The sequence below is a fragment of the Piliocolobus tephrosceles genome, chromosome 11 (assembly GCF_002776525.5).
Source record: "Piliocolobus tephrosceles isolate RC106 chromosome 11, ASM277652v3, whole genome shotgun sequence".
Lineage (NCBI taxonomy): Eukaryota > Metazoa > Chordata > Mammalia > Primates > Cercopithecidae > Piliocolobus > Piliocolobus tephrosceles.
The window spans coordinates 122,485,297-122,503,640 of NC_045444.1; the positions used below are offsets into that span (position 1 = coordinate 122,485,297).

Sequence of the window (18,344 nt, forward strand, 5' to 3'; positions counted from 1 at the left end):
TCCCTCCTTCCCTCCTTCCTTCCTTCCTTCCTTCCTTCCTTCCTTCCTTCCTTCCTTCCTTATTTTGGGACAGGGTCTTGCTCTGTCACCTATGCTGCAGTGCAATGGTGTGATCATGGCTCACTACAGCCTTGAGCTCCTGGACTCAAGCAATCCTCCCACCTCAGCCTCCTGAGTAGCTGGGACTACAGGCGCATGCCACTATGCCAGGCTAATTTTTTAAAATTTTTTTGTAGAGACAAGGTCTCACTATGTTGCCCAGGCTGGGCTCAAGTGATCTTCCCACTGTAGCCTCCCAAAGTGCCGAGATTATAGCTGTGAGCCACTACACCCAGCTCATCTTTCTTAATAGTCTGCAATTAAATAACTGTTGAGGCAGTAGTTATTTGGGAGTGTGCTATAACATTTTCAAATGGTTATGTTATTTTTTAAAATTAACAAACTTTTTACTATTAGTTTTCTGGTATATTGCAATATGGCTGTAGACAATGTCTGTTTCGGCATTAGCAGAAGTCGCATTTCATTTCTTTCAAAATATGTTTGTCACATTTATGATTTGGAGCTACTGCACTTCATTTTTTTTTTTTTTCTTGGCTCACTTGGTCTGTGATAGACAGATATGAATTAAGAATCACCTAAATTATTTTTCAGTCAATTTCTCTATTTTAACACAATCTTCTTTGGCACATAAAGTTTATAATGGTTATCTTTTCACCATGGACTATATCCTTGGTCAATATCAAATGAATATTTTTTCCCCTCTCATTTTGTGTATTTCCCTGGAATTCTATTTGCATATTGATATAAAAATACATTTGTTTGGGCTTGTTTTTGCCAGAATTATCTATCTCTGCTCACTCTTTTTTTTTTTTTTTTGAGATGGAGTCTCATTCTTTTGCTCAGGCTTGAGTGCAGTGGTGCAATCTCAGCTCACTGCAAGCTCCGCCTCCCGGGTTCACGCCATTCTCCTGCCTCAGCCTCCCAAGTAGCTGGGACTGCAGGCGCCCACCACCACACCCAGATAATTTTTTGTATTTTTAGTAGAGACGGGGTTTCACTGTGTTAGCCAGGATGGTCTCGATCTCCTGACCTCGTAATCCACCCGCCTTGGCCTCCCAAAGTGCTGGGATTACAGGTGTAAGCCACCGTGCCTGGCCCTCTGCTCATTCTTTAATTTTTTTTTGAAACAGAGTCTCGCTCTGTCACCCTGGCTGGCATGCAATGGCGAGATCTCGGCTCACGGCAACCTCCGTCTCCTGGGTTCAAGCGATTCTCCCGCCTCAGCCTCCTGAGTAGTTGGGATTACAGGGACCCACCATCATGCCCGGCTAATTTTTGTATTTTTGTAGAGACGGGGTTTCACCATGTTGGCCAGGCTGGTCTTGAACTCCTGACCTCAGGTGATCCACCCGCCTCAGCCTCCCAAAGCGCTGGGATTACAGGCGTGAGCCACCACACCTGGCCTCATTTTTAAATTTTAACCTTTTGTTTCAGTTTGTTTGAAATGTGTTTGCGAGTCTGTGTTGGTAAAAGGGTAGTTTAAGCGATTTTCATTTATTGTTATAAATCAAGTATTGGTCTCACTCCAGTCTCACTTTATTCTTTTTGTTTTTTTCTGCTTCTTGTTTCCTTTGTTTTCTGGTTCTGTTGTACAGGTATGTATTTTCTTTGGATTCATCTTCCATATTTTGGAAGTATGCACTGTCTTTAAAATGCTATTAGTTACCTTTAAAATAAAAAAATATTAACCTAGGCCTGGTGCAGTGGCTCACACCTGTAATCCCAACACTTTGGGAGGCCGAGGCGGGCGGATCACGTGGTCAAGAGATGGAGACCATCCTGGCCAACATGGTGAAACCCCATCTCTACTAAAAATACAAAAATTGTGGCTCAAGCCTGTAATCCCAGCACTTTGGGAGGCCGAGACGGGCGGATCACAAGGTCAGGCGATCGAGACCATCCTGGCTAACACGGTGAAACCCCGTCTCTACTAAAAAATACAAAAAAGTAGCCGGGTGAGGTGGCGGGCGCCTGTAGTCCCAGCTATTCAGGAGGCTGAGGCAGGAGAATGGCATAAACCCGGGAGGCGGAGCTTGCAGTGAGCTGAGATCGGGCCACTGCACTCCAGCCTGGGCGACAGAGCGAGACTCCATCTCAAAAAAAAAACCAAAAAAACAAAAAAACAAAAATTAGCTGGGTGTGGTGGCACACACCTGTAGTACCAGCTACTCGGAAGGCTGAGGCAAGAGAATTGCTTGAACCTGGGAGGCAGAGGTTGCAGTGAGCTGAGATCATGCCACTGCACTCCAGCCTGGGTGACAGAGTGAGACTCTAAGAAAAAAAAAAAAATCTCTCTCTCTCTCTCTGGATATTCCATCACCCTTTCTCTCACATTTCTCTCTTAACCAGTTCTTCTCCCTTCCTTCCTTTTTTTTTTTTTTTTGACAGAGTCTCGCTCTGTCACCCCGGCTGGAGTGCAGTGGCCGGATCTCAGCTCACTGCAAGCTCCGCCCCCCGGGTTTACGCCATTCTCCTGCCTCAGCCTTCGGAGTAGCTGGGACTACAGGCGCCTGCCACCTCGCCCGGCTAGTTTTTTGTATTTTTTAGTAGAGACGTGGTTTCACCGGGTTAGCCAGGATGGTCTCGATCTCCTGACCTCGTGATCCGCCCGTCTCGGCCTCCCAAAGTGCTGAGATTACAGGCTTGAGCCACCGCGCCCGGCCTCCCTTCCTTTCTTAATAATACTGGAGTTTGGGTTCAGTTTGTGATTATTACATGATCATATTTTATATTACGTATCTCCTTCAGTAACCATTTTGGTATTTGCATTTAGTTTTACAACTCGCTTCCCAATTATTTGTCACTATTCTAGCTTGGTTGTGTGCTCACCACCTGTCCTTTAAGTCATCCCTTCTGTAGGTATTTGCCGAGCTCCTACTAGAAGACAGGGATTGTGTTTTGTCTGCGTGTTATGATGGCCAGCTCCACCTTCACAGAGCTTTATGGTCCCAAACATAACAACAACAATGCAGGTGCTGTGGTCATATGAGGGGGAGTTCAGGGGAAGATTTCTGGATGAAGTGACATCCAAGTTGAGACCTGGCCGTGGAGCAGGAGTCGGGGGTGGGGGGAAGGCATGGAGAGTTCTGGGGACAAGAGTGTTCTAGGCAGAGAAAACATATTACGCCAGGTTTGGGAGGTGAGAAGGAGCAAATAATGTCGGCTGGGGAATTAGTGTGACATGGGGAGTGCTGGGCAATGAAACAGGAGAGCAAAGCAGGGAAGACCATGGAGTCCATTATCTGCCTGAGAAGGAGGCTGACACAGGGAGCACTTGCCGGGTACGAGTGGAGGAGCAGCCAGGTCTGATTTTAATTTTAGAGATATCACCAAGGCTGGGTGTGGTGGCTCAGGCCTGTAATCCCAGCACTTTGGGAAGCCAAGGCAGGCAGATTACTTGAGTCCAGGAGCTTGAGACCAGTCTTGGCAACATGGAGAAATCCTATTTCTACAAAAAATATAAAAAATTAGCTGGTCCTGATGGTGTGCACCTGTAGTCCCAGCTACCCAGGAGGCTGAGGTGGGAGGATTGCTTGAGCCTAGAAGGTCGAGGCTGCAGTGAGCTATGATTGCACTGCTGCACTCCAGCCTGGGCAACAGAGTGAGGCCCTGTCTCAAAAACCAAACCAACCAAACCAACCAACCAACCAACCAACCAACCAACCAAGGAAATATCACCAAGGCTGAATCTGGGGAAGAGTTTAGAGGAGACAGAGAGCCCAGTGAAGAAGATGTGTCCATCTAGGGGAGAGACGGTGGTGGCCTCACCTCGGGTGGTGGCCATCAGGAGGGTAGGAGATTTTGAGAGATATTTAAGGGGCAGAGTGGGGAGAATCTGGGGATTGATTTCCCCATTCCTGAGCTCTTCTTTAGTGTTATCTCTTTGTCAGCTGCAGTACATCCACCTGAATGGGCCATTAGCCCCAGCCACTCTCCCACACTGTCCTTACCAAGGGCACCAATGCTGCTCTTGGCCCAGGCTCTGCCTTGCCAGTGGTCCATACTCTGCCTCACTTTACTGGCTGTGTCAGCCATGCCTGACATGTTGACGATGTCTTCTACCTCAATGCAGCCTTCACTTGGCTTCGAGGAAGGTGTGCTCTCATTCTTTCCACCTTGCTGGTCGCTCCTCTTCAGTTTCCTTAGCTGCTGTCTCATCTCCATCCTTCAGATATTGGACTGTCTCTGCATTCAGGCCTGTTCCTTTTTTCCATTTACTCTCACTTGCTGGTGATCTTGTCTAGTTTCCTGGCTTTAAATACCATCCTTTTTCACTGACCCTCAAAGGTATATCTCCAGGTTGGCCAAATCTCTCCCTCTCAAAGTTGGGCTTGAATACCCAGCTGCTTACATTGTAGCTCCACCTGACTGTATCTCACACTCAACATACCAAAAACTGAACTCCCTGCTTCACCAGGTCCCAACCTGCTGTGCTACCCATAACCTGCCCCATTCCCAGTTGACAGCAAACTCATTCTTGCAGTCTCTTGGGCTGGAATCAGAGTCATCCATTGCTCCTATTTCTCCTATACTCCACATGGAATCTGTTAAAAAAAATCCTGTTGGCTCTACGTCCAAAATATATCCAGGGTCAGACTGCCTTCCTTGGTCACACCACCATCATCCCTCATGTGAACCACAGCAACACCCTCCTAACTCATCTTTCCATGTCTGTTCTCCTCCTTCTCAAGTATCTGCTTAACATGGTGCTGAGGGGAAGATCTTTACGAAATATTGTTGGATTACGTCACTCCTCTGCTTAAATCCCTCCAATGGCCAAAGTCATTACAATGTCCTGTAGACCCCACACAACCTGTGCCCTCTCCCCTACCCCCCCAATCTCATCTCCTACTCCCATCCCACTAGCTCCTTCCACCTCTGGCCACATTGGTCCCCTGTGGTTCTGTGTGCAGGGCCGGCCCACTCCAGCCTTAGGCTACAGATGGCTGGTCCTCTGATGGACTGCTCTTCCCCAGACATCCGCACAGTGGGTTCCTTACGTCTCTCAAGTCTTTGTTCAGCAGTCACTGACCCTAACTGCCCAACTTAAAATTGCAACTGCCTTCCACCCTTTTAATTTCTCTATAGTCCTTATCACCTTTTTGGTCTGCTGATCATGCTCAGTGTTTAATGCCTGTCTTCCCCATTAGAATGTAAGCTCCACATAGCAGGAATACTTCTTTCCCTTATCAGTTCACTCACTTATCCCATGTGCCTAGTATGTTGCTGGGACATGACTGGTGCTCAGTAAATACTTGCTGATAAATAATTGAAGCATTTTTTTCTTTTTCAGAAAATGCATTAGAAAGGCATGTTTTATGAACGCTTGATATCTAAAAGTGTCTTTTGTCATCAAAATGAAACTATCTTCACTGAGTCTAAAATTGTAGTGTCCAAACTTTTCCTTTCAAAATCTATAGATGATATTTCATTGTCCTATGTTACTATTACAGTAGAAATATCTGACTCCAGCCTGGTTTCTATTCCTTTATGAATAGCCTGTTTTCTGCTTAAATACTTTGCCAGATTTTTCCATGTCTTTTTAGAACATTTTTGTTAGAACATATATAGGTATGTGCCTCCCGTCACTGATTTGCAGAGAACACCCTTTTGATTGCCAACCAAAAGTTAAGACTTTCAGTGCAGCTAAGTTTTCTTCTATTATATCTTTGGTTATTATTTCTGATCCATTTGTCCTAGGCTTTTCTGCAGTAACATCACTTATCTGTGGGTTGGCTCTCTACTCTATCTTTTATTACCATCACTTTCTCTTTTAGTTTCTCTCTCTCTCTCTCTCTTTTTTTTCACTTAAGAAGAGTTTTTAACATTAGTCTTTCATTATAGTGAACATTGAGGTTGACTTTCCAACAATTCAGATGATGAGTTTAATCCAATCATGGTAATCCAATCTCCTTTGCCAGTTATTGGTTCAGAGAAGGGCAGGTTTAAGCCAACTGATAACACTTCCTCAGGGTTTCTAGAAAAAAGGAACAACTGGATATGAACAAGGAAATGGGCCCATTGTTGCTGGAAGCCATCTTGTGGCCATGAGGGAGCCATTCTGAGGACAAAGCTGACTCACTGAGGATGGCAGAGCAGAGAGTTGGAAAGCACCAGGTTCTTTGAGGACATCATCCAGACACTGAAACAACCAATTCTGAAGCCTGCTACTTCTGCACTTACTGATATGCGAGATAAAAAGATACATTTTCTTATTTAAACCTGTTTGAATTGGGTTTTCTGCTACTTGTGATTTAAACCACCTGTATCAGAGTCCAATCAGGCAAAGGAAACCAATCCAGGTATTTCAATCAGAAACAACTTTACACATGGAATTGATTATATAGGTAATCAAACTGCTGAGATTCCCACAAGGGGAAGGTGAAGTAGCCCAGAGATTAGCAAAATAGAAAGCTGTCATTACTCTTAGAGTTGGTGGGACAGTGGGATGAGGTAGCCTAATCAGAGTCCAGAGAGCAGGGCCATCTGCTGGAACCAAGTTGAGTCAGGGGCTACCCACTGGGGACTGGGGCCATGAAGGGAGGGGCTTCTGGTGGGTGTTGGTGTCACAGAGAAGATGCAGGTGCTGCTGGCGAAGCTACACAAGACAGAGACAGAAGAGGAGAACCACCCTGGCTTCTTTCTTCCTCCACACTCCAGTTTCCCATGGTGTCTCCCATTGGCTGAGTCCAACTAGAAGCCAGCTGATGGGGGCTCTGAGGGCAGTTTGAGGGGGCTTTCCCTTTCCCCCTGTCCCCCAGGATGCAGAGCAGGACCCAGGAACAGCAGGAAAAAGGGTCTGAGGGCACAAGGGTCAATGGCCCAGCACCCATGGATTTGATTCTTTCTTTATGAATCAACTCTGCCTTTTCCCTCTTTAGTGTATAATTCAATCTGTGCTGTTCGTTTCTTGGTATACTATCTCCTCCATCTTCCTTTTCATGTCACTCTATTGAGTTTTCATCTTAACTAGTACTGTTTCGACGGATCCCAGAGGCTATGTCTTCTTGTACTCCATAGAGGATGGCGTATACTTTCTGAGATTTTCTTGGATCTCCTTTCTGTTTTCTGGATGCTGTTCTATTTTTCTTTGTTTGTCCTCTTTTCCCCCATGAATCCATTCCTTTTTCTCCTTATTAGTCTTTGATTAAGGGGAGAACCAGATGCAAATTTTGCCAACATGCAGGGGAAGTCTGTGGTCCTGCTCTGTGCCCACCCGGGAGACTGTGGAGGGACAGCGTGCAGGGAGGGGGACGAGGGCCTGGTCCAGCCCCGTTCCCAGTTGGATGGTTAGCTTGGTGGACTTGAGCTTTGGCCTGGAGGCTTCCTCCTGCTACCCTCTTCCTGCAGTTGGCAGCTTGCTCTGAAACCGGGATTCCTGCGATTTTCACCTCTGCACTCTACACTGGCTTCACAGGCGTCCCCCACTGCCTGGCTGACCTTTTTTTTTTTTTTTTGGTAACGTCTGCCTGACAGCCTGGACACTTACGGCCGTGCAGCAGAAGGACATTGGGTCTGGGTCTTCCTAGACTCAGACATGAGGTTGCCTTATTGTTGCTGTGGATTTCCTCTCTCTCTTTCTCTCCCTTTCTTCCTTCCTTCCTCTAATCTGTGCCTTCAAAGCTATTTTTTAGAGGACAGGAGCTGCTCTTTCTAGACTGGGCATCATACTGACATTGTAAGAGCTATTATCGGTGGTCCCCTCCCCACGCCCAATTATTTTTGTTCTCATCCATTACTGTCACTGAGTCAGGCTTAGCAAGCTTTAGGGAAAGAGAGAGACGGAGCATGAACACAGAGACACGGAGAGACCAAGCCGCAGAGGGAATGCCTGGCAGGTGGCCTGAGGCCGGCACAGTCTTCCCAGTCCATCTCGCCAGCCCTGTCCCTCTCTGCGCCCCACACATGTTGGTATTTCCGGCTATCGTGAGCCCCACTAACATGCCATTTCCTTGTGCACGGCAGTCTCTGATTTCAATTATCCCCTTCTGTGTTGGGAAAAAAATCACGCCATTAAGAAGGCCTCACGCTGGACCCCTCGGGATGCAGTCTGCTGCTATTTATCTGGTACCCTAGGCGATGCTCAGGTCTCGCTCATCGCAACCCTCCAGTGACCCTCCCACTGGCCCTGTCACTTCTCTGCAAAATGTTAAATGGCTCCCAGGGACTGCAGGCAGGTAACCCAGACATGCCCCACCCTGGGAAGAGCTGCCCTCCCTTAGAGCAAAAGCACCGCCTCCTCCCGCCCCTCCCCCACCGGGTCACAGACTGTGACAGAGTCTTATTGCCTGTCTCTGGGAATTCATTTTCTGTCTCTCCTCTGTTCCACCTCTCTGGGGCTCCCTGCCCCTCCCCGTCCTCTGCATCGTGCCCCCTCATGTTTGCCAGGCAGCTGGCTGCCTTCATTATTTTTACGCCAACACAGTTTAAAAATCTCCGCTGCCTCCTTGCTGTCTGCGGAGAGGCGGCTGCCACATTACTCTGACATGCTGATGTCATTAGTATCCACGCGCACTCTCTTCAGCTAATGAGGCGGCAGAAAGAAAATTAAGGGGGAAAATCACACAGGCACATTGCTTTATATGTAGATGGAGAAATAAAACAAGAGCAAGAAAAACACAGGCGCCCTACTTATGATCTCTCCTCCCTCCTCCCGCTGGGGACTGGGTGCACTCGGCTCTGGGAAAATGGGAGCGGAAGCCCTGGTTTTTGACTACTGCTACCTCAGAAACTCCCACTAAAAATCCTGTGGAATCGGGATAAGTGAAGTCTCTACCTGATTCTGTAATTAGGTAAAAAGAAAACATGAAAACTTTAGGTCTCCATTTGCAGTATGGTTAGTGCTCAGAAGCTGAGACAAGACCAGAGATTTGCAGATGTTTCTAGAATCTGCTTTTTTTTTTTTTTTTTTTTTTTTTAAAGACAAGGTCTTGCTCTGTCGTCCAGGCTGGAGTGTAGTGTCGCGATCTTGGCCCACTGCAGCTTCCACCTCCTGAGTTTAGGTAATCCTCCTGCCTCAGCTTCCTGAGTAACTGGGACTACAGGTGCATGCCACCATGCCCAGGTAATTTATTTTTAATTTTTTGTAGAGATGGGGTCTCACTATGTTGTCTAGGCTGGTCTCAAACTCCTGGGCTCAGGTTATCCTTGTGCCTCCCAAAGTGCTGGGATTATAGGCACGAGCCACTGCCTCTGGCCTAGAGTCTGTTATTCTTGCATCAACCTCCATCCCCCTTCAAGCTATGTGAATCCTTCACCTGGACCGCCACCACCCCCTACCTTGTGTGTTCTCTACGTTGAGCTTAGAAATTCCAAAACACTGATTTGATGATGTCATCTCCTTCCTTGAAAATTATGTAATCAACTCCTAATATTCCCAAGTCAGAGGCCCAGGCCCTTAAGGCCCCACTTGGCTGCCTAGTCTCAACTGGTGCCCCTAGCTGTTTCCTCTCCAGCGACTGGGTCATTTTTCCGACTGCACAGGACAACCGTGCCTGTCCTGCTCCAGGACATTTGCTCAGGATGTTTGTCTAGAATGTTTGTCCCCTGCTTCACACAGCTGAGCCTTCAGCCTTCAGATCTCGGCTCACTCATCACACACTTGAGGGAGCTTTGGACCCTGCCCCCCCAGCCAGGTGAAACCCCTGTTCTGTGCTTTGCAGCACTTCTCACCACAGCAACTTCACCTTGGTGTGTGCACTTGGCTGATCCACGTGACAAGCAGCCTCACCAGGGTGGGAAATACGCATGCTCCTGCTCCTCCCTGTGACTCCAGTACCAAGCACCCAAGTTCCCCCAAAATGTTTGTGGAATGAATACATAAGTACTAAAGGGATGCCCGTGGGAAGCACAGCCAATGCCTACATGACTTAGGGGAAACTGTTCATTACTGGTGTTGTCCCTGCATGTCCCCGGCTGGTGGACAAGTTTGAGTCTGAAGTATTATTAGGATTTCATTTTTACACAGGGGAAAGTGGAAATGCAGTCCCTCTCAACCACAAGTCATGCAGTTTCTGCATCTATGAGTTTCTCGTATCTGGGAAAACCGTGCGGGTCATCAGACCCGGAACGCAATCCAGAAGTCTCACCCTGAGAAAACCACCTTTGTGATCATGGCATCTGCTCCGCCAGGTGGGAGCCTGAACTCTTTACAGCCACCTGCAGGTGCGTTTCCCCGGGCTGCTGCTGGCCTCTGCACCACAGGAAACAGAAGGGCCTTTGGGAAATAGCACAAAATAGGAGACAGGGTAGGAGTGGCTGGAATGTGCTGGCTACGCATGCTGACTGCGAATGAAAAGTGTTCATGGACGGGCGTCAGGTGACATCCAGGGACAAATAGAGCTGGCCGTGTAAACTGAACGGTGAATCAAGGAGGTTCCCAAATGAACACCTGTGAAGGAGGCAGGAGAGGGCAGGGGTGTGAGCCCTGGCTGGGTGCTGCTACCATCAGCCCTGTGTCCCATCTTGGAGCGGGGCTGGACTTACACCTTCCCACACTCTTTGATGCTCCATCATTTTCTGGGGTCGAGCGAGAAATATTCGCTTCAAAGAGGTGAGAAGAGCAAAGTAGTGCTTCCTTGGAAAAAGATCCCATGGGACTTCATGACTGTTTCACAAATTCGTCTTCCAGGTAAGGAGAGGCTGAAGGAAAGAGGCCCCGGAGCACAGCCTTTTATCCAGACCAAGCATCCAGCCCACAGAGTCACCTGTGGCAGGTGTCAAACAAATTCAGGTCCACATCTGTGTGTGCTTCTCTGCCTTCCTGCCTGCTGCCCAACAGGCCCAGCCCCAGCCCGTCCTGACACCTTCCAGAATCCAAACCTGCCAGAATCCACAGCCTGCCCCCTGTGCCTGCCCTCGACGCCCTGTCCCTGCCCCCAGTGTTAACTAGCGGTCAGCCGGGCAGAAAGGCCTGGCACTGTCAACATGTGGGCTTCTGAAGCCATGACACTGCTTTGATTCTCAGTGCAGAGCACTGCGCCGGCTCGGAAGGATGCCCTGTGTCCGCCTGCCGTGGCGATGGTGCCTTTGTCTGGGCATGGGGAGCTGTGATTTATGTCATAAGCTCGCTGTGAAACCTTTTGCCTCAGTAATTCTGTGCTCCATGGGTGTCTCTTTACATCTATTCACAGTACGGCTGCTGCCCACGGACGGCGTGCCCTGTGACAGTGCTGGTGGCTCTGCGCTCGCCTTGCCATGGCGCCCGTGTGGTGCCTGCCCAGCATCTTTGTGGCCGGCTGCAGCGTCTGTTGGGTCTGTTGCTTTGATGTCGCACATGATTAGATGCTGTCCCTGGAGGAGCGATTGCAGGGAGACTGGGTGGAGGAAGAAGCTGCCTCTAGCTTTCCAGAGTGTTTTGCTTCGGTTGTGGGGACAAGGCTAGAACATTACAGGCACTGCTGCCTTTGCTTAGGGGATTCTCAGCATGGTGAATGCATCCTCATCTGCCACCCTCCCCTGGCCAGGTGTAGGGGTATCCGCTGGAGGTTTGGGGGAATCCCCGTGCAAAGAGGTGGAATCCTTATTTACAAAGATTTAGTGCAGGCCATAAGCCTGGAGTGGCTGGAATCCCTTCATTCAGCAAACACTGATGGAAGGTCTGCACTTGCAGGCGCTATGTTCAGGGAGGCAGTGGTGGGCAATGCTTTTTGGTGAAAGCCTCAAGGTATTAAGATTTCTCCAGAACAAACTGTCCCCCCAATCTAAACCTACCCCCAACCTGAATGGAGGATGAGTTGTATCACTGACTGACCCCATTCCTGTGTGGCTGACATAGTATTGGGGATCCCATCCCAGAACAGGGCCCCTGAACACCCAGAGAGGAGGCACTGTGCTTTGTCCTGCATCTCTAGTCAAGGCAGGGTAATTCCTACAGCCTTGGGAACAGAGTCCAGGGGTCAGAGGTCCTGTTCCAAGAAATGATGCCTGTGGGGCTGCCCCTAGGACTTGAAAGCCTGGTCACATTGAAATAACTTCAAGGCTAACAAAGGATTACTTGTAGTCACTACTGAAATATACTGACTCCTTTCTTTTTCTTTAAAATAAATTGCCCCATTCTGTCCTGGAGAAATAAGTCAGAAAAAAAAATTGCCCCAGAAATTTTCCCCTTGTGGCCCATCCTGTAAAGTTTGTTTTCTCTTTTCATTCCTTTTTTTTGGAGACAGGGTCTTGCTCTATCACCCAGGCCAGAGTGCAGTGTTGCTATCACAGCTCACTGCAGCCTCCACATCCTGGATTTAGGTAATACTCCTGCCTCAGCCTCTTGAGTAGCTGGGACTACAGGTGCATGCCAACAGGCCCAGCTAATTTTTTAAAAAAATTTTTTGTAGAGATAGGGTCTTGCTATGTTGCCCAGGCTGGTCTTGAACTCCTGGACTCAAGTGATCCTCTTGCCTCAGCCTCCCAAAGTGCTGGGATTACAGGTGTGAGTCGCCATGCCTGGCCTCTTTTCATTCTTTATGCAGTTTCATATGACAAGGGTTGAAGTGTGTGTTGGTTTAATGCAGACATAACGTGCATGGGAAGGGCAGTGGGTGAGTCTTGTTTCCATGTTATAAGTTGATGAACTAAGCCTGCTAATGATGGGAAACATTAAAATTTAAATAATAAATATAAAAGGTAGCTGTCACAGAACATAAAAATGCTAGCATTTCTTCCCTTTCAGGAGTCCACCACATTGAAATCACTGCATTAGTGGAACACCACAAGACAATTACCCATAGAGGGGGTGAGATAGCATCGGGAAAGTGCCATCCTGTTTGTCAAGTAAGGAAACACTAGGGGAGTTGTCTTGGGGGATTTTCTAACTTTTCCTAGATAGAGTCTTTACTCTGAACGCACCTATAATGGAAAGTTAGCATTTGAGAGAAATGTGTGAATCTCACTTCTTGATGGTTCAGACCACTGAGAACACTGTCCTTTTGCATATTAGCTTTTCAGCTATTTATTCAAAACTAATCAAGCCAAAATATGTCTTATGCCTATGAGTGATGAGTCTTGGTTGATGGAGATAATTTTTAAATTAAAAATACCCGGGTTTTACATCTAATGGAATGACCCCTTCAATGAAGTCTTTTGGGGAGGACAACCTCTTACTCCAACCAATATTTTGGAAACATTTTCAGTCTTTTGGGTATTTTCTGAGGTGAGAAATCTTTATTCTTTATCATCATTATTTCTTTTTTCTTTCTTTCTTTTTTTTTTTTTTTTTGAGACGGAGTCTTGCTCTGTCACCCAGGCTGGAGTGCAGTGGCGCAATCTCGGCTCACTGCAAGCTCCGCCTCCCGGGTTCACGCCATTCTCCTGCCTCAGCCTCCTGAGTAGCTGGGACTATAGGTGCCCACCACCACGCCCGGCTAATTTTTTGTATTCTTTATTAGAGACGGGGTTTCACCGTGTTAGCCAGGATGGTCTTGATCTCCTGACCTCGTAATCCGCCCGCCTCGGCCTCCCAAAGTGCTGGGATTACAGGTGTGAGCCACGGCGCCCGGCCTATCATTATTATTTCAGGGTAGATCTGACGGGTGGAACAAGGATGAGTTGTTCAGAGTCAAGTCTGCAGCAAGGGTGAGCCATCAGAATGGGGGTGAGGTCCCAACACTGCAATGACCTGGGCAGGGCACCTTACCTGGCTGAACCCCAGGTAGAGGGAGAATATCACCCGCCTCTCGTGTTTCACTGCAATGTGGTGAGGACCGAATGAGAGAAGTCTGCAAATGTACGAAGCGCTCTCATTAACAAGGTGGATGATCCGATTGGGTAATTTCGTTTCAGATCAAATGCCAGATGCGGCAAGAGACTGATTTTCATCGTTCTGAAAATTATACCTAAAGACGAGCTGCCAAAATATTTTGAGCTCTGACTGCATCATCGAAATAAGTGCCTGGCGTCCGTCCCCAGGTGACTACTTTGAAAGGATGCATTCTTGACATGCAACCCCTTAATTCTCCAGTGGCTCTAATCAGAAGGCTTCTAGGTTCCCGCTCCTCAAAATGGGGTCCCAGGACCAGCAGTCTAGGCCACACCCGGGAGCTTGTTAGCAATGCAGGCTCTCCCACCCCAGACCCACTGAGCAGATTCTGCATTTTCACAAGTCCCCAGGGGTGCCTGGGCCATTACAGTTTGAGAACACCGCATGCAACCCAGCTCCCAGGCCGGTCACTAAGTGGCAAAACTCCAGGGCACGTGCCAGCCCGGCCGGATCTTGCCTTACCTTGGGGAAGGCGTCGGGCCACACAGTGGGCGAGCCGTGGTTGAGCAGCGTCTGCACCGTGCGCTGCGGTGCAGCCTGGAGCGCGCAGGCTGCGGTCTGCAGCACGCGGGCCAGCGGCGAGGCCCCGCCGTAGTCGAGCGCGCCCGCGTCGGCGCCGTGCCGCAGCAGGAGGCGCGCCAGGCTGTGGCTCGCGTGGCCGCAGGCCTTGTGCAGTGGGCTGCGCTCGTCCTCGTCGCGCGCGTCCGCCTCCGCCCCGTGCCGCAGCAGCAGCGCGCACAGGCGCAGGCAGCGCCCGTGCTCGTCGGGTCTCCGCGCCGCCCCGCAGGCCGCGCTTAGGGCCGTCTCCCCGCAGCCGTTCCTCGCGTCCACGTACGCCCCGCGGTCCAGGTAGAGGCGCGCGTGCTCGTCCAGGCCGCGCTGCGCCGCCACGTGCAGCGGCGTGTCCCGGCCCTTGCCGCCCACGCGCTGCACCGAGGCCCCGTGCTCCAGCAGCGCCTGTGCGCACCTGTAGGAGGCCAGGGCCCATCACTTGGGCCCCCGCAGGACGCCCGCACCCTTCCACCCCCGGCCTGCTGCTCCAAAATATCAAGTGATCCCTGAATGGAAAGACATGCTCAGCTCTCCCATACAAGGCGTCGGGAATTCAAACTAAGCTGGAAAAAAAAAAAAAAAAAAAAAAAAAAAAAAAAAGAGAGAGAGCGAGATTATGGCAACACCAGTTCCCGAGTGGTGGAAATAGCCAAGGACATGTCATAAGAATCCACGTGCAGAGTTACAATTTATAAGGACATTTTAACTGCTTGGAGCTTCCTGGGAGGGTGATGTGGTCCAAGTGACAGTGCTCCATGCACTGGTTACCTGGGCTGTTTGTCACACCTGGAGGTTAAGCATTTGGCAGTCACAGTTCTAGGGAGAGGCCCTTGGGGGTCAGATTCTTTCTCGGCCCCCATCTAGCCCTTCTGGAAACCACTCAGCTTTGTGAGGGTGTGAGGCAAGCCTTGCCTTGCACCAGGAAGGAACTTTCCCCATCCCTCAGGACACTGACTCAGCCTGGCACCGCTCTGTCCTCTGACAGTCCGGGGAGCATTAGGTGGGAAGCACAACCGTGCCCTGTTGTGAGCCTACCTGTGCTCCTTGAACAGACTGGATATTGGCTGCACCCGAATTCCCCAGTGGTCTCTAGGAGCTTCTAGACCCCTATGGGAGCCTGTGGTCTCCCCCAGAGATGAGTTTCTTCTGCTGCCTCCAGGAGCATGACTGTCCTCTACCCCAGGCACCAACGCTTCCTCAGAGCCTCTCCCATCCCCTGGGGGCACGCTAAACAGCTCAGCCTAGGCTCAGATGCCTAGTGAGAAGTGTGCTCCAGTCTGGAAGCGGGAAGACACTCATACAGACCATCCCGCTCCGCTGGTCCTTGTCCTTCACGGACACTGAAAAACACAAGTCCACCCCCAACTTCAGCCACCTGCTCCCACAGTCACCTGCCATCGATAAGGCCGAGCCAGCCTTGGAAGTCTGCAAACATGGCGACTTCACACTACAGCCCGGTCCTCTAGCTCCACAACGCCTGCTGGTCCTACTCGCCATCTTTGCTCTATAGAGACCGAAGCCCTGGACTTCTTGTTTCTCTCTACCCTTCCTGGCTTCAGTTCCTTTCCTGGGCAGCACTGTGGTCACCTCTTCATCTACAACCTCAGTTCCCTTGAATGGAGGGGACCATGGCCATCCCCTACTCAAATGGCCGAATCTTCAAGCCAGCGTCCATTCTTCACCCCCCTCCTTTTCTCTGCCGGTCTGCCGAGCCCTGTTGGAGGACGTAGCATTCATGGAGCTGGACTTAGTCTCAGCTGGGCCTCAGTTAACTGATACCTTTCAGTGTTAAGGCCACCTCCTCATGCCTTGCTCTTCACTAGCCACTCCTAGTGTTGACCTTGGTCCTGGAGCTTCCGCCCTCTTTCCGCCTTCCTCCCTCTTAGCTGTCTGCACTGGCTTCATTCAAGGTGCAGCTCCCAGGAACCCCCTCACCTGCCTGCCTTCTGCAAACACATCTGTTTCAACACTGATTAGAATCTGTTTTGACAACTGCTGTTGCCTCCCTCTTCCTCATGCCTAAGGAAGGCACTCCCTCTCGATCGTCTTGACCCAGAGTTAGTCCTCTTTGGCCTCTTTGGGGTCTTGCTCTAGATGACTTGCTCCTTGCCATTTTCATGCCCTTCTATTTCCCTGCCCCATTTCAACTGGTCACTGAGCCGTGCTGGGTCCATCTCATCACCTGAACTGCTTCCCCCCTCCACTCCCACTGTCACTGTCCTTTGTTGAGGCCACGTGGTTTCTCTGAATGCTTATGAGTCTCTTTATTTGCCCCTTGCCGCAATCTAGCAAGCTGCATACTATCTGGAAGGAACGTTTCCAGTGCGAAGCAAATATGTGCCTGCCGACAACCCCACCACTCCCTCTGCCTGCTGGGCGAAGCCCACACTGCTCTCCTCAAGACCCAGGACACATCATGATCCAGCTCCTGGGGGCCTCACTGGGTTCACCTCTTGAGGCGCCACCTCTCCATGCTTCAATTCTACCTGACCAGGTATGGTGCTGAGTGCATACGCTGCCGTGCCATGCCTCCATGCCCTCTGCTTACTTCTTCCAGATTGCCCCGCTGCATGCGATGGCCCACACAGTCCCATCTTTCCTTCCTTTTAGAAGCCTTCCTGTGCCACCAGGCAGAGGAAGAGGGGTCACACCTCTGTGTTGTCACATGCCTTGCACTTTGTGCCCAGGCACCACATTGGTCACCCCATATTTCAAATATTTGTTGGGCCAGGCACGGTGGCCCATGCCTGTAATCCCAGCACTTTGGGAGGCTGAGGTGAGTAGATCACCTGAGGTCAGGAGTTTGAGACCAGCTTGGCCAACATGGTGAAAACCCATCTCTACTAAAAACACAAAATTAGCCGGGCGTAGTGGTGGATGCATGTAATCCCAGTTACTCGGGAGGCTGAGGCAGGAGAATCACTTAAACTCGGGAGGTGGAGGTTGGAGTGAGCCAAGATTGTGCCCCTAAACTCCAACCTGGGGACAACAGAGCGAGACTCTGTCCAAGAAAAAAAAAAAAAAAAAAAAAAAATGGCACCTTGAACTCCTTGGTTGTAGAAATGGAGGCTTTGTTTATCTGTGATTCCCAGTGCCTACTGCACTATTGGTATTCCCTAAAAGCATGTTGAACAAACACATTCCATTAATTAACACCTTTCAGCTTTTCTTTGCCGCTGCTTTTCCTACTATATTTACCTAACTGGAGCTCTGAACAAGATCATCCACTGAGGGTTTCCCAGCTGCCCTTAAATCCATTTATATTTTTACCTAGAGGCTCTCAATATTTTAAATTCTCCCTTTGGATTGTCTCGTTTCTACATCAGCAGTGTCTTGAGAAGCGGTCTGTCTTGAGTGAAAGATCTTTACAAACAAGTATAGTTTGATGTGGAGTCCTTTGGGACCAGGATTGGCTAAGGGAGGATGCAAATTTTACAGTAGAGTGCTTTACTTTGCTTCCTACTTGCTTCTCTGGGAGGAGTTTTGAACAGTGCAGCAGGAGGTTAGAAATCAAGGGTTCCATCTCATTTTGCCACTGAGCCTGTAAGCACTTGCAAACAATTACAAAACATTTTCTTCTTTTTAAAGAAAAAAATTTTTTAAGCAGCTGAACCTCTCTAAAGAAGTCCACAGGGAAAATGCGACCAGTCCCCTTTTCCACGTGCACAGCCTGTAGCTGGCTAATGGCCAGGCTTTTCCACATGCACAGCCTAGCTGGCTAATGGCCAGGCTGCTATTTGCAACACAGATACCTTTCAGAGGAATGAGGACACTGGCCCACCCTCTGGAGGGCTGCAGATGCCCTTTTCGTTTTTAATGAAGAGGTTCTAATTGGCTAAACCTTGGCACTTTTTTAGAGTGGGCAATGGTTTAAGTTGCAGAACCACAAGCATGGGGAAGAAACAACACAACAAATTGACTGGAGCATGTCTCTGCTTGCACACAGTGGCAGTCATTAAAAATGAAGGTGTGAGAGCCTATT

The 18,344-nt window shown here is 49.4% G+C and overlaps 1 protein-coding gene and 1 pseudogene across 1 annotated transcript in view; both read right to left on the bottom strand.

Moving 5' to 3' along the window:
- The window catches only part of ASB18 (ankyrin repeat and SOCS box containing 18), a 72,753-nt gene that overhangs the window by 6,704 nt on the left and 47,705 nt on the right, over positions 1-18,344 (bottom strand). Inside the window, exon 4 of the mRNA XM_023228719.1 lies at positions 14,273-14,777. Within this exon, the coding sequence (XP_023084487.1) occupies positions 14,273-14,777 (505 nt within the window). The remainder of the gene's footprint in view (positions 1-14,272; positions 14,778-18,344) is intronic.
- LOC111553790 lies at positions 10,025-10,199 on the bottom strand (annotated as a pseudogene).